At 43.1% G+C, this 14,022-nt stretch overlaps 1 protein-coding gene across 5 annotated transcripts in view; it reads left to right on the top strand.

The window, feature by feature from the left end:
- The window catches only part of LOC133111697 (transcriptional enhancer factor TEF-1), a 92,856-nt gene extending 79,623 nt beyond the window's left edge, over positions 1–13,233 (top strand). For all 5 annotated transcript variants that reach the window (XM_061222239.1, XM_061222237.1, XM_061222236.1 and 2 more), the window contains 4 exons: positions 425–598; positions 4,150–4,290; positions 6,762–6,914; positions 8,951–13,233. In XM_061222239.1, coding sequence (XP_061078223.1) covers positions 425–598; positions 4,150–4,290; positions 6,762–6,914; positions 8,951–9,064 — 582 coding nt within the window. In that variant the 3' untranslated portion in view covers positions 9,065–13,233. The remainder of the gene's footprint in view (positions 1–424; positions 599–4,149; positions 4,291–6,761; positions 6,915–8,950) is intronic.
- Positions 13,234–14,022: the final 789 nt, after the last annotated feature.

The following is a 14,022-nucleotide window of genomic DNA, read 5'->3' as shown; positions in this document are numbered from 1 at the left end:
CCTGTGGAGGTTAGTCTTACATATAAATGTACACAACCTCAACCTCAAAACTCTTGAATCTGCTTTAGCCATCATAGTGTATAACCTATCCATGGTCCATAACCTACCCATGGTCCATAACCTACCCATGGTCCATAACTTATCCATGGTGTATAACCTACCCATGGTCCATAACCTACCCATGGTCCATAACCTACCCATGGTCTATAATCTATCCATTGTCCATAACCTATCCATGGTCCATAACCTATCCATGGTCCATAACCTACCCATGGTCCATAACCTACCCATGGTCCATAACCTATCCATAGTCTATAATCTATCCCAGTCTATAAAATGACCGTTTTTGACCGCTGCCCTTGTAGTGATAACAGCAGCGTGATGTAGAAGCACGGTCCTAAAGCGACTTCCTCTCCCCCCGCAGTACAACAAGCATCTCTTTGTGCACATCGGCCAGACGAATCACTCCTACAACGATGCCCTGCTGGAGTCGGTGGACATCCGTCAGATTTACGACAAGTTCCCCGAGAAAAAAGGGGGGCTGAAGGAACTGTTTGGCAAAGGGCCGCAGAACTCCTTCTTCCTCGTGAAGTTCTGGGTGAGTGTGCGCTCCCAGGGTGTGTGTGTGTGTGTGTGTGTGTGTGTGTGTGTGTGTGTGTGTGTGTGTGTGTGTGTGTGTGTGTGTGTGTGTGTGTGTGTGTGTGTGTGTGTGTGTGTGTGTGTGTGTGTGTGTGTGTGTGTGTGTGTGTGTGTGTACTTGTGTGCGTGCATGTGTGCACGCTCCCGTGGTGTCCTTGTGAGTGTGTGTACTTGGTACATGGGGAGTTTGGTGTGTCAGTTAGTCACGTTGCTTGAGTGGTGAAATATAATTTTTTATATAACAGAAGGGTCTGTGTTGACATTGGACTGTGTGTGTATGTGTGTGAACATTGGGCATTGTCTGTGCTTATGGTTTTTCATGAATCAAATCAGGCTCTCTAATGCGCCGCTGAAAAACCAGTGCGGGCGTATAAATATTATAATAATGTAAGACTAGTTAAGTCTTAGTTAAGTTAAGACTATGTAAGTAAGTTTCTGTATAGATGCAGATTCAGGTGTCTTGTGTGTATGGGGGTAGGTGTGTGTGTATGCGTTTGTGGTAAGTTGTGGTGAAAAAAAGAAAAGTGGTGTGTATCGTGTGTGTGCGTGTTTGTGTGTGCGCGGACGTTTGTGCGGTGTGTCATGGCCAGGCCTCTCTACACTACAGCAGTGCGAGTCTTTGTTTGAACACCTGCCTGCTGTCTGGCAGGTGCTAGGGATTGTGGGATAGAGGGGTGTCGCCTATTGCCCTCTGTTGATTGAAGTGCGCTGTGTTCTCCCAATCCAGCTTCAAAACATTTCAACTATTGTTGATAGTTATTACTATAGTTATTTACATGTGAATCATTGAGATCGCATTGTGAATGCGTGTGTCGTGTGTGTCGTGTGTGTCGTGTGTGTGTGTGTGTGTTTGTGCGTGCGTGCGTGCGTGCGTGCGTGCGCGCGTGCGAGTTCACTGGCTGTTCTTTCTAGTTCGAATAACAATTATTTGGCATGCCTTCTCTTCAGGCATCCAGTGAAGCATTACACTGGCATTTTATTAAGATCGCTCAGAGTAGCAATCTTTCACAAGCACCCTCGGTCACATCTATTACCCGGCGCAAAAACGGCAAGAAGCAGGTGATGAAAAGCAGAGCCGTAAAGGTGCGGACTGTCACGCCGGTGCGGAGTCACGGCGGGGTTAATTAAAAATGATATCTGTGTCAAAGGAGACGCTTGCAGGCGGGAGCACATAAATATGTATTAACATTATTTATTAGTGTAAATCCTTTCATCCCATACGCCGTGAACCTGCGGACCGCTGAACCCTTCTGGAGCGCATTGTATAGAAATCCAGAGACGGCGCATTATCCGCCGCGGAGCGAGGAAAGCCACGCCGTGGCGTAGCCGTGAAGTGCCTGTTGTTTTATTTAGCGCGGCAGAGCGGGGGGGGAGGGGGCGCGATCAAAGGCCGCCGCTGATTTAGTTTAATATTTCCAAACAGCAGAGTGACGCCTCGGTCTTCTCCACGACTCTTTTGAAAACCTCCGGCGCCGATCTGAATTTCAAATGCAAGCCCCCCCGCACAACGCCGTCCTCCCCAATACCGTCCGGGAATAAAGCCGCGCGTCACCTGGAGCGGGTAAACACGCACGTTCTAAACGCGTTCCCTCCTGGAGCGGGTGAACACGCACGTTCTAAACGCGTTCCCTCCTGGAGCGGGTGAACACGCACGTTCTAAACGCGTTCCCTCCTGGAGCGGGTGAACACGCACGTTCTAAACGCGTTCCCTCCTGGAGCGGGTGAACACGTAAACACACGTTCGCCGGTTTTTATACCGATAACTATCCCTGCGTTCGCGGTCAAGGATCGGCCTTTGTTCGGCCTTTGTTGGACAAGCAGCCGTTTCTTCTTGCTTGTTTGTAAATTGTTATTGAAATTCAGCTTTAAGACCTTGTTATTCCTGCGGCTATTTTCACTTTCCCGTTAAGGTGGGCATAAGAAATGTAAAGGTTACCGCCTAATGGAGGCTTCATTATCGTACTGCGGGGAATTTAATGGCGGTCGGCGATACCTGTGTAGGACCTTTGCCGCTTTAAAAGGAGCGTTGAGCATCTCTTAACACTGGAGTTAAGTTAAGTTAAGGGGAGATTGAGCTTGAGCAAACACAGCGGTACTACGATGAGGTGGGGCAGAGGGCTTACTCGTCTCTTCTCTCGGTTTTTCAAACGGTTGTTTTAGCGCACGAGGCCAGAGGTAGTTTTAGTGTGTTTTACGCCTTGCTGGGCAGGTTTCCAGAGCCACCACCAGAGGGAGCTGAATACATATTGGATAATGTCAGTTTGTTCACACCTTGGTGAAATCATAAGTGATTGTATGCCCTTTGGTTTAAAGTTGCCAGAAAAATCCATATTATTTAACCTCATCTCACAGATTCCCAATCTGGCAACCCTCACCCATTTCTGCAGTGTTCTATTTTGGGGCTTTATATCTTCACAGGTGAGCATCACAGTCTTACAAACACACACCAAAGTAGGCGGAAAGGCAAAAATACTAAGAATTACAAATGTAAAATGGGCAACCAATCTGAGGGTGATAGGCAGAACTACGAAAGATCTACTAAAGATCTAAGCAGTGTATCCTAGTGTCCCTTTGTGTCTCTAAATTTATCCAAATGGCTAAATTGTGCATAGCTGTGAATCATAACATAAACATAAATTTTACTGCTAGTCAAGGGTTTTTACTCAACTCACTTCTGCATCATTTCCAAGTGGGAATTATTATTTCATCAGCATAGGGTCTTAAAATACCTAGGTCCATAACCCTGTCCAAAATGAATACAGCACTCAGTTTCATTGTGGATGCTACTGTGTGAATTCTCATAAAGCATGCCACTATGAGCCCAAGACTCTCGCTAGCTCTGCCCTACATGGGTACAGTGCAGAGTGCCTATATTGTACTTAGCTTATGCAAATATAACAACATGAAAATATTTGTATATTTCGTTGCCTTCATGCTCCAAGAAAAGACTCTGTTGTCCAAGTGTTTAACAGTAGTTCCAGATGAGGCCGTGCTGGGGTTGCTTGTTAACTGGCTGAACTGTGCAACAATGGTGGCACTGAGAAACCCTGTATTTGTTCACCAGATGAAGTCCAATAAAACAACCCCAATCTAAAAAGGAACATGGTTAATCCAAGAAAGCCTGAATTCATGCTTTTTTAAAGCTAACATCTGTGGCAATGGCCAAATATTTTAACTATTTTTGTATTTGGTTGGTGTAGCCTGTATCACATTATGCCAGTCAATATTCACCAGACAGTTGTTTAAATATGTTTTGAAGCAAAATACTGCATTTTTGCTTAAGTTACGCCAATAAGACATTTTTAAAATCCTTTTGCATCTACCGTTAAACCAGAAATACCATAACTGTTTTGAATCAAAAAACCGGGAAGCATGTCTGCAATCCGCGTTCAAGAAGGAAATCTAAATAGGGGTGAAAAGTCAAATGAACGGATGGGCACATTAACTTTGTTTGGATGTACGGTATGAGACCCTGACCTCATTTGACGCTTTTGTGTCCTGGGTCCTCAGGCCGACCTGAACTGCAACATCCAGGACGACGCCGGGGCCTTCTACGGGGTGACCAGCCAGTACGAGAACTCTGAGAACATGACCATCACCTGCTCCACCAAGGTGTGCTCCTTCGGCAAGCAGGTGGTGGAGAAGGTGGAGGTGAGTGCCCCAGCACCTTCTGTAAAATGGCCAGCCAGTGGTGTAGAAATCCCCTGGTGTTAGTGTAGATTCAGTGGTGTAGAATCCCCTGGTGTTTGTGTCGATCCAGTGGTGTAGAAATCCCCTGGTGTTTGTGCAGATCCAGTGGTGTAGAAATCCCCTGGTGTTTGTGTAGATCCGATGGTGTAGAAATCCCCTGGTGTTTGTGTAGATCTGATGGTGTGGAAATCCCCTGGTGTTTGTGTAGAAATCCCCTGGTGCTTGTGTAGATCCGATGGTGTAGAAATCCCCTGGTGTTTGTGTAGATCCAGTGGTGTAGAAATCCCCTGGTGTTTGTGTAGATCCGATGGTGTAGAAATCCCCTGGTGTTTGTGCAGATCCAGTGGTGTAGAAATCCCTTGGTGTTTGTGCAGATCCAGTGGTGTAGAAATCCCCTGGTGCTTGTGTAGATCCAGTGTTGTAGAATCCCCTGGTGTTTGTGCAGATCCAGTGGTGTAGAAATCCCCTGGTGTTTGTGCAGATCCAGTGGTGTAGAAATCCCGTGGTGTTTGTGTAGATCCGATGGTGTAGAAATCCCCTGGTGTTTGTGTAGATCCGATGGTGTGGAAATCCCCTGGTGTTTGTGTAGAAATCCCCTGGTGCTTGTGTAGATCCAGTGGTGTAGAAATCCCCTGGTGTTTGTGCAGATCCAGTGGTGTAGAAATCCCCTGGTGTTTGTGTAGATCCGATGGTGTAGAAATCCCCTGGTGTTTGTGTAGATCCAGTGTTGTAGAAATCCCCTGGTGCTTGTGTAGATCCAGTGTTGTAGAATCCCCTGGTGTTTGTGTAGATCCAGTGGTGTAGAAATCCCCTGGTGTTTATGTAGATCCGATGGTGTGGAAATCCCCTGGTGTTTGTGTAGATCCGATGGTGTGGAAATCCCCTGGTGTTTGTGTAGAAATCCCCTGGTGCTTGTGTAGATCCAGTGTTGTAGAATCCCCTGGTGTTTGTGTAGATCCGATGGTGTAGAAATCCCCTGGTGTTTGTGTAGATCCAGTGGTGTAGAAATCCCCTGGTGTTTGTGTAGATCCGATGGTGTAGAAATCCCCTGGTGTTTGTGTAGATCCAGTGGTGTAGAAATCCCCTGGTGTTTGTGTAGAAATCCCCTGGTGTTTGTGCAGATCCAGTGGTGTAGAAATCCCCTGGTGTTTGTGTAGATCCGATGGTGTAGAAATCCCCTGGTGTTTGTGTAGATCCAGTGGTGTAGAAATCCCCTGGTGTTTGTGTAGATCCGATGGTGTAGAAATCCCCTGGTGTTTGTGTAGATCCAGTGGTGTAGAAATCCCCTGGTGTTTGTGTAGATCCGATGGTGTGGAAATCCCCTGGTGTTTGTGTAGAAATCCCCTGGTGTTTGTGTAGAAATCCCCTGGTGCTTGTGTAGATCCAGTGGTGTAGAAATCCCCTGGTGTTTGTGCAGATCCAGTGGTGTAGAAATCCCCTGGTGTTTGTGTAGATCCGATGGTGTAGAAATCCCCTGGTGTTTGTGTAGATCCAGTGTTGTAGAAATCCCCTGGTGCTTGTGTAGATCCAGTGTTGTAGAATCCCCTGGTGTTTGTGTAGATCCAGTGGTGTAGAAATCCCCTGGTGTTTATGTAGATCCGATGGTGTGGAAATCCCCTGGTGTTTGTGTAGATCCAGTGGTGTAGAAATCCCCTGGTGTTTATGTAGATCCGATTGTGTAGAAATCCCCTGGTGTTTTTGTAGATCCAGTGGTGTAGAAATCCCCTGGTGTTTGTGTAGATCCGATGGTGTAGAAATCCCCCGGTGTTTGTGTAGATCCAGTGGTGTAGAAATCCCCTGCTGTTTGTGTAGATCCGATGGTGTGGAAATCCCCTGGTGTTTGTGTAGAAATCCCCTGGTGCTTGTGTAGATCCAGTGTTGTCGAATCCCCCGGTGTTTGTGTAGATCCAGTGGTGTAGAAATCCCCTGGTGTTTGTGTAGATCCGATGGTGTAGAAATCCCCTGGTGTTTGTGTAGATCCAGTAGTGTAGAAATCCCCTGGTGTTTGTGTAGATCCGATGGTGTTGAAATCCCCTGGTGTTTGTGTAGATCCAGTGGTGTAGAAATCCCCTGGTGTTTATGTAGATCCGATGGTGTGGAAATCCCCTGGTGTTCGTGTAGATCCGATGGTGTGGAAATCCCCTGGTGTTTGTGTAGAAATCCCCTGGCATTTGCGACTTTATGCGTGGGAGCGATGGTTTTTTATGTTTGACTTTGTGGCCATTTTACCATAAAATACCTGTTTTTGTCAGATTTGTTTCATATGTTTTGTCCTGTACAGACGCAAATATATACTACTGCCATTCTTGAATTACCTTTGGAAAGAACACAGTTATTTTACCCTCTATTCTACTATATACTGATATCTAACGTAAAGAGCTGAAATGGGTGTTTGTTTGTTTTTTTAATCTGTGGCCCCCTCCCCCACACAGACGGAGTATGCGCGGTTTGAGAATGGGCGCTTCGTGTACAGGATAAGCCGATCGCCCATGTGCGAGTACATGATCAACTTCATCCACAAGCTCAAACACCTGCCCGAAAAGTACATGATGAACAGCGTCCTGGAGAACTTCACCATCCTGCTGGTAAGCACGGCTGTCCATCGACCCCCACTCCCAGCCCCCACCCCACCCCACCCCACCCCACCCCCACAAGGCCAAGCCCCAGGTCCTACCTTGACAAAGCGATACAGAGGAAGCCCCAGTGAGGGTGTTATACCTCACCGTCTCCACTAGAGGGAGACAGGGCAACTGAATGTTATTGAACTGAACTGTGATTCAAATATTAATTTAACCCAAAGTAAATACATTTTTAACAATGATAGTGAGAAAGCAACCCTATTTGTTTTGTTTTTTGTTGCATTTCATTACCTTACATTTAATGGCATTTGGCAGACGCCCTTATCCAGAGTGATGTACAACAAATTGCATACCCATAACCAGGGATAAGTGCGCTGAAATACCCTAGAGGGAAGTACAATTTCAAGTGCTAACAGTACAACAAAGATGAGGACTAGGGCCTATTTGATTAATGGATTATATTTTTATCTAAAAACTCTTTTTTATGTATTTCTTTTATTTATACCACACCACGCAAATATATGAACAATAAACAGCTTACCTAACCAAACAAAAGTAGCGACGGTATCAGCCTAGCGTAATAACACAAGTAAGGACAACAAAAGACAATAGACGTGTCAACTGCTCTACATGCTTTGTTGGGTAGTGGCATTTCAAATGATGTTCTTTTAGAACTGCAACTTAAAAAAAGAAAAAGGCAATTTTTCTACATTTTTTGTGCTCCTGGTCTACTTCCATTCCGTTTTCGATAAGGCGATGGGGAACGAACGTTCGTGAGCATTCGGTTTAGCTAACAGAACCCAGCGCTGCATCCCTGTGCCGGTTCAGTAGTGTCTTGCCTGCGTTTCATCCAGATAGCTTTGAGTCTCTGACTCCTGGCCAAAGCTGTACGCTTCATTCTGTGTAAATTCCTGAAAGTATAGACGCAACAAATGGATCCTTTGGTTGCAGCTAGGCTAAACTACCTTTAATCTCACTGGTCAGATATTCCGCTCTCACTTCCTGTTCCCTGTAGCATGTGTGGTGCCAGAGTATAGCAGTCAAATGCGCTATTGTTTTCGATTCAAATACTTTTCTGTGCTCAGTTGATCTTGCCTGGTGCAGTTGAGCCACCCAAGAGGACCAGAGGGTGGTGCTTGCATTTTCTGAGAGGATTTTATCGGTTCCAATACACCAGATAAGTTATTGGAAGTTGAGACTGAGTTGTGGCTAAGATGAGTCTGGATGAGCACACTGCAGCTGAGAACGTGTCCTCCGGTGCCCGAATGACTGAAGCAACGAAGGAGAGTTTATAGTGGCCGACCGCAAACCTGCCATTACATTACATTACATTACATTACATTACATTACATTACTTTACTTAGGGTTTTTAAAATTTTATTTTATCCAAAGCGACTTGGAGTTGATTTGACTAAGCAAGGACCAATCCCCCCCAGAGCAATGTGGGGTTAGGGCTTTCAGTCCCAAGAGTGCCATTTTGCACTATTTCAACCAGTTAGAATGACAGCTATACTATTGTTTCCAGCCCATATTAAAATACAAAATGTTCTCGACTTTCTCAATTTTCTCAACCAAAGCCAAACCCCCTTGGGATTGTGGTGGGGCCGCTTCATATTGGGCTTGGGAGCAGAAGGGGTAAGGGCCTTGCACAGGGCCCTGTATGGGGCCCCTCAGCTGCATGGAACGTTATTATAACGGTTACACCAACCTTCTCGATTCCAGTCGAGCGACTTGGCCACTGGGCTGTTGGCTGCCTCTCAGTCTTGACCGTAAGGAATGTAAGGATTTTTATACTGATTGGATTTTTTCAATTCTGTATGTAAATGCTTTGATTGATTGTTTGCTGTTTATTGTTATTTGTACCGTTTGCCTGAACTGTATCTGTCCATCTATTTGCCTGTACCTGCTTTTTTACCTATGTATATAGGTCTCACTTGAAAAAGAGATTCCTATCTCAATTATCAAAATAATGGGTTAATAATAATAATAATAATAATAATAATAATAATAATAATAGCTGCGTTTGGTGACCTGCCTTCCAGGTGGTGACAAACAGAGACACGCAGGAGACGCTGCTGTGCATGGCCTGCGTGTTCGAGGTGTCCAACAGCGAACACGGCGCCCAGCACCACATCTACCGGCTGGTGAAGGACTGAGCACCACATCTACCGGCTGGTGAAGGACTGAGATGCCCCACGCCGCTCGGACATAGACTGAAAACCTCAATACAAGTGGCTGTGCCTCTAATTGAAATCAGACCCAGACTGCTTTTAGTCACATTTGGGTGAAGCCTATTATTATTATTATTATTATATTATTATTATTATTATTAATTATTATTATTGTTATTATTATTTTTTTGTCTTTCTTAACGTGTATGTGTATGACTGCAGCTGTGAATTGCGGTACAGTTGTATTATGTTTTGATACGTAAAATAGTTCATTTTAATGGATGACTAGTTTGTATCTGTCTGTAGGACAAAGTACATATATTGTGTCAGTGTAACGCCAGACAGAATTATCTGTTGGGTTGGGTTGTGTTTTGTTAGCAGGTTTCTTTTTCTTTTCTGTTTTTCGTCCTGTGAGGTCCATTGAGAAAAAAAACAAACAAAAAAACAGACAGTAGCCTTGGTTTTGTGAGTTATGTAAACTACATAGTGTGTGTGTGTGTGTATGTGTGTGTGTTTATGTGCGGTTTTGTGAGTGTATACCGTACGTGTATACACATAGACACATACGCATATTTTCCAAAGAATGTGTTTTGAAGTATATCTTTTTTCTTTTTTTGGGGTAAGTACATTTACAAATGAAAACTATTTAGAAGATGAAAGATTCTGGTTTATTGTTTATTGTTAAGTACAAGGACACTACCGGAGAAAAACATTCGCAGCTGTCAGAGAATCGAGAAACTCCAGCGTATATCTGAAGCAGTGACCAAGCAGCTGCCCAAGATTGCACTGTAATTACACAAAGCATGTATTTATCAGCCATTGTCCAGAGACTGGCCTGGACCACTCTCATACCGCAATAATCTTATAAGAGTTGGACTCATTGAGATTCTCCTGAGCTGCGCATGTTTTCCCTCCTCCTGGAAGGAGAACAAACTGAATCTTTGGAATCGCAAAGTCATTCTGTCAGAAATGGAAAGCACTACGGTTTTGAATTGTCACTTTGTCCGAAGCACTTGCTTGTTCTGGTAAGACGGGCCTTATTCAGGCTGCCTGACACACTGCCTTTAACTTTAGATTACGAAAAATTATCACTGTGTGCTAAGAAACACAGGATCGAGTCTATGAAAATGTAAAATGTAAAACGCTGGGAAACCAGGTGACATTTAGTTTTCAGTGGCATTTACTTTGCTATGGTGCCTAGTTCTTGATATATATATATATATATATATATATATATATATAAAAAAGTTTGATTTTATTTTTTTCCTTTGGCCATTGAAATATTTTTTTTATGATTATTAATCCTATCCGTTTTCAGTCAGCCGCTGCCTTTACATACAGTAGTCCTATAAATCTGTGGCCTACACTATTCGTTTTCTACAACTCCGAGCCTTAATTAAATGTGGTGTGAATTCCAAAAGATGCCACTAAAGCTGTGATCTCTTTCCTAAGCTGGAAGACCCATTTGTTAACGTCACACATGATAGGGATTTTACAGAACAGCCAAAGCGTATCTGTATACAGTGCCTTAGTGTATGTTGTTTATACAGTCTATGGTTGTAACACTTACCGTCGTTAACTTGTGAGGACATGTCCATTTTGATTCAGTAACAGATCAGCCATTTTGTGAACAAATGACCTGCCCATATATTTTGCATTGACGCCAACATTCATTGCGCCATATCAAGAAGTAACTGTGATGAGAGATTAATTAAGCAATTGCTTTCAAGTTCTATTTATATATATATATATATATATATATATATATATATATATATATATATATATACACATTTTTAATTTACGTTTCTTAGCAAAACAATATATACAGAACTAAAATAACTGCCTTTGTCTGAAAGACCAAAAACAACAGAAAATTATAGAGATATATCTGATCTCTAATCATTTCCCTGCACTGTAGCATGAAAGTGCCTTTGGTTTGGAATTTCCAGCTTAGAAAAGACAACGTGTTGAGAATTATAAACATTAGCAAAACCAAAAAAAGATATATTAACAAGTGAGAAAACGGATCACCACAATGCCTTTTTTAATTTTTTGTAATAGATGGATGAGGCACAGAACATTTTTGACAGAAATATAGAAGATTAAGATTTTAACAGGACAGAATTTGGTAACACTAAGAAAAATGGTGCACAATATATTTAAAGAGCGCCTTTGTGTTCATTTGTGTAATGTTGACTCCCATGAAGGGAATACTCTTAAGTATGAGATTTTTTCCAGCAGTGGTCATTTTCTTACTCACGCAGTTGAAAGCTAATCAACTGTCAATGTGACTATAACTGTTTGCATTAATCAGTATTAATATTTGGCTTCTACTTGTCCTTCTATATCAAGAGGGGTGAGGTGAGGAGTGGGCAAGCTAGAAAAGACCCTTGGATGTAAATCTTGGCCATATGTGTTTGATAGCCGATCGGGCGTGTGATCAGTCACTGTGCACTGTCAGTGTGGGTCCCCACGAATGTTCCTATTTATACAAAAGTGTTTTGTAATATTCTGCTTAAGAATGTGAGGTTCTATGTCATGTTGAGCTTTGAAGGGGGGCTTAAGAACACGCCTGCCCCTCTGTAAAATCCAGCTATGCCAGCTTGACCAGCTCAATTTTCAAGCTGGTCTAGCTGGGAGCTTGTCTGAACTGGTCAACCAGCTAAACCAGGGGTGCACAACTCCAGTTCTTGAGGGCCGGTCTGTGAGCTGGTTTTTGTTCCAACCCAATTATATTAATTCATTTTTTTGACCGATCGATAAGTGATGTTGGTTCACTCCTGTACTTGAGCACAGAAAAATCTTAAGGATTTGCGTATACAAATGTCTGGTTAAGACATTATTTAGCTAATTAAATAATTTATTAAAATCCTAAACGGATTTGCCCTTGCTGTGTACCCCCGAGCTAAACTCTGTTGAACTGGGAGCTGGTATTATTTGGTGAACCAGCTATCAGCGGTTTCAAAACCTACCTGTTTTTTCAGCAGGGTGTGGAACCCCAGGTGACCTGTATGTTAGACATAGCAGTGGCCGGACTCATAGCGCCCATTCACCCGAGCAAATCGGTTAGTACGTCACTTTAGAAGGAAAGCCCTTAATTCTCCACAGTGCCAGAATAGATAGTCTTTACTTTCCCTTCTTGTGGAACACCACCGACCAGCACTGTTGAAAATTGCCAGTCCTGATTATTTAAATGGGTTCACAACAATCTTTTTAACAGCTTTATAACACCACTTCTTGAATAAATAAAAGTAGATGTAAGTAATGAATGCTAAATAGTTGGTATGATTCAACAATGAAACAATGATTGGTGTTAAACAACAATAGCTTTTGTTGTTTAACCTGTTTTTTTGTGGGGGGATGGATGGGGTCTTTATTGCTATTTCGCCCTGTGTACTTGTTCGCGTTTCTGAATAACGATGAGATGAACTCAGTTCCTGTTTTTTTATTGTGCAACGCGTATACAATGGTTTTGTGACGTCTTTATATTCAAACCCCAGTCAATGGTCTCTGTTACCACTGCACTGCTGGTACTTTTGCCACCTCGATCCCTTTTCCAATACCTCTAGTTTCAATTGGGATTCAAGATCACTTTGTTAACTTGAAACAAGGTCTGAATGTCAGGAAAACATTTTAATGACCTGGATGGTTAACAATGGTGTGATAAAAGGAGTTTTGACGCAAACATATCAGCAGTTTAGCTCTAGTTCTTACTCGTTTTGTGTTTTGTCTCTGTGTCGGTACTGGTACCTTTCTGTTCATAACCATTTTAAATGATTGGCGTTAAAGTGAACTTTTATTTAGTTCATATAGTATGGGAGGGAGGGGAAAGGATTGGGTGTGCGTGCAGAGATTTTTTAAAAGGTGCTTTGTATAAAGAAAATGATGTATCCTGGCTTTTCTTGGTACAAACATGTGAAACCTTTATAAAGGGGAGAGACGGGAGAACGGAGGAAACTGGCTACACGTGTGCGTGTGTGTGCGTGCGTGCACATATGTGTTTGTGTGTGCGCATGTGTGTTCTTTACTGCAAACGGTCTCGTCTGCTCTGTAACATTTTGATGCCTTCTTGATAAAGTGGTAGATATTTTGTAGCTTTCTAGGAACTTTGTATGCATACAATATCAAATGAAAATAAATATTAAAACTTGGATGGCTTCTCTTTTGTTCCAGTGCAGCACACAACCTCGACAACATGTCTGCTTTCTGTAGCTCTCATTAGCTGAACTAGTATAAGCAGAATGGCAGTCAAACAGTGTACTAGTCAGTGAGATAGTACTTGCATTTGTGCGAACATGTATTCCAATACATTCTGACCTACCGTGTAAATCAACTGAAACACAGCCACAATTTGCATACACAATGTGCACTCACAGAGGAGTTCTCGATACTAATAGTGGGTAGGGCCTCCCTTTGCTCTCATGGATTCCACAAAATGTTGAAAACATTCCTTTGAGATTTTGTTCCATGTTGGCATGATTGCTTCATGCAATGTATGCAAATCTGTCACCTGCACATACATGCTATCTCTTGGCTGATTAGATAATCGCATTAATAATTGTGTACAGGTGTTCGTAATATAGTGCTCAGTCAGTGTAAATAAAATCAATATAAACAAGTGACACGAAGGAAATGTTTTGTTGGGGTTGTGCTTGAGTCTGTATGTATGGCTGTGTGTATGCACACTGATGTATCTGTGTATGCTATATATCTGTATATCTCACCTTTGTGTCCTCCCTGGCTTGCCCCTCTGTGAGGGCTGAAGCTCACGCCCTCTGTTTAAATTGGGATGGAGGGAGGAGCTCTCACCTGAACAACGCACATTCATCAATCAGCCATCAGGTCCCCTACACCTCAGCTGCTGTAAGTATCAGCTCTCTCCCCCTTTCTTCTTCTCTCTCTCTCTCCCTCTCTCCCTCACGCCCCCGGCCCATGGTGAG

This window comes from Conger conger, chromosome 15 (genome assembly GCF_963514075.1).
Source record: "Conger conger chromosome 15, fConCon1.1, whole genome shotgun sequence".
Classification (NCBI taxonomy): Eukaryota; Metazoa; Chordata; class Actinopteri; order Anguilliformes; family Congridae; genus Conger; species Conger conger.
The sequence above is the reverse complement of the archived record's forward strand: the minus strand, read 5'-3'. Positions and strand labels throughout refer to the sequence as shown.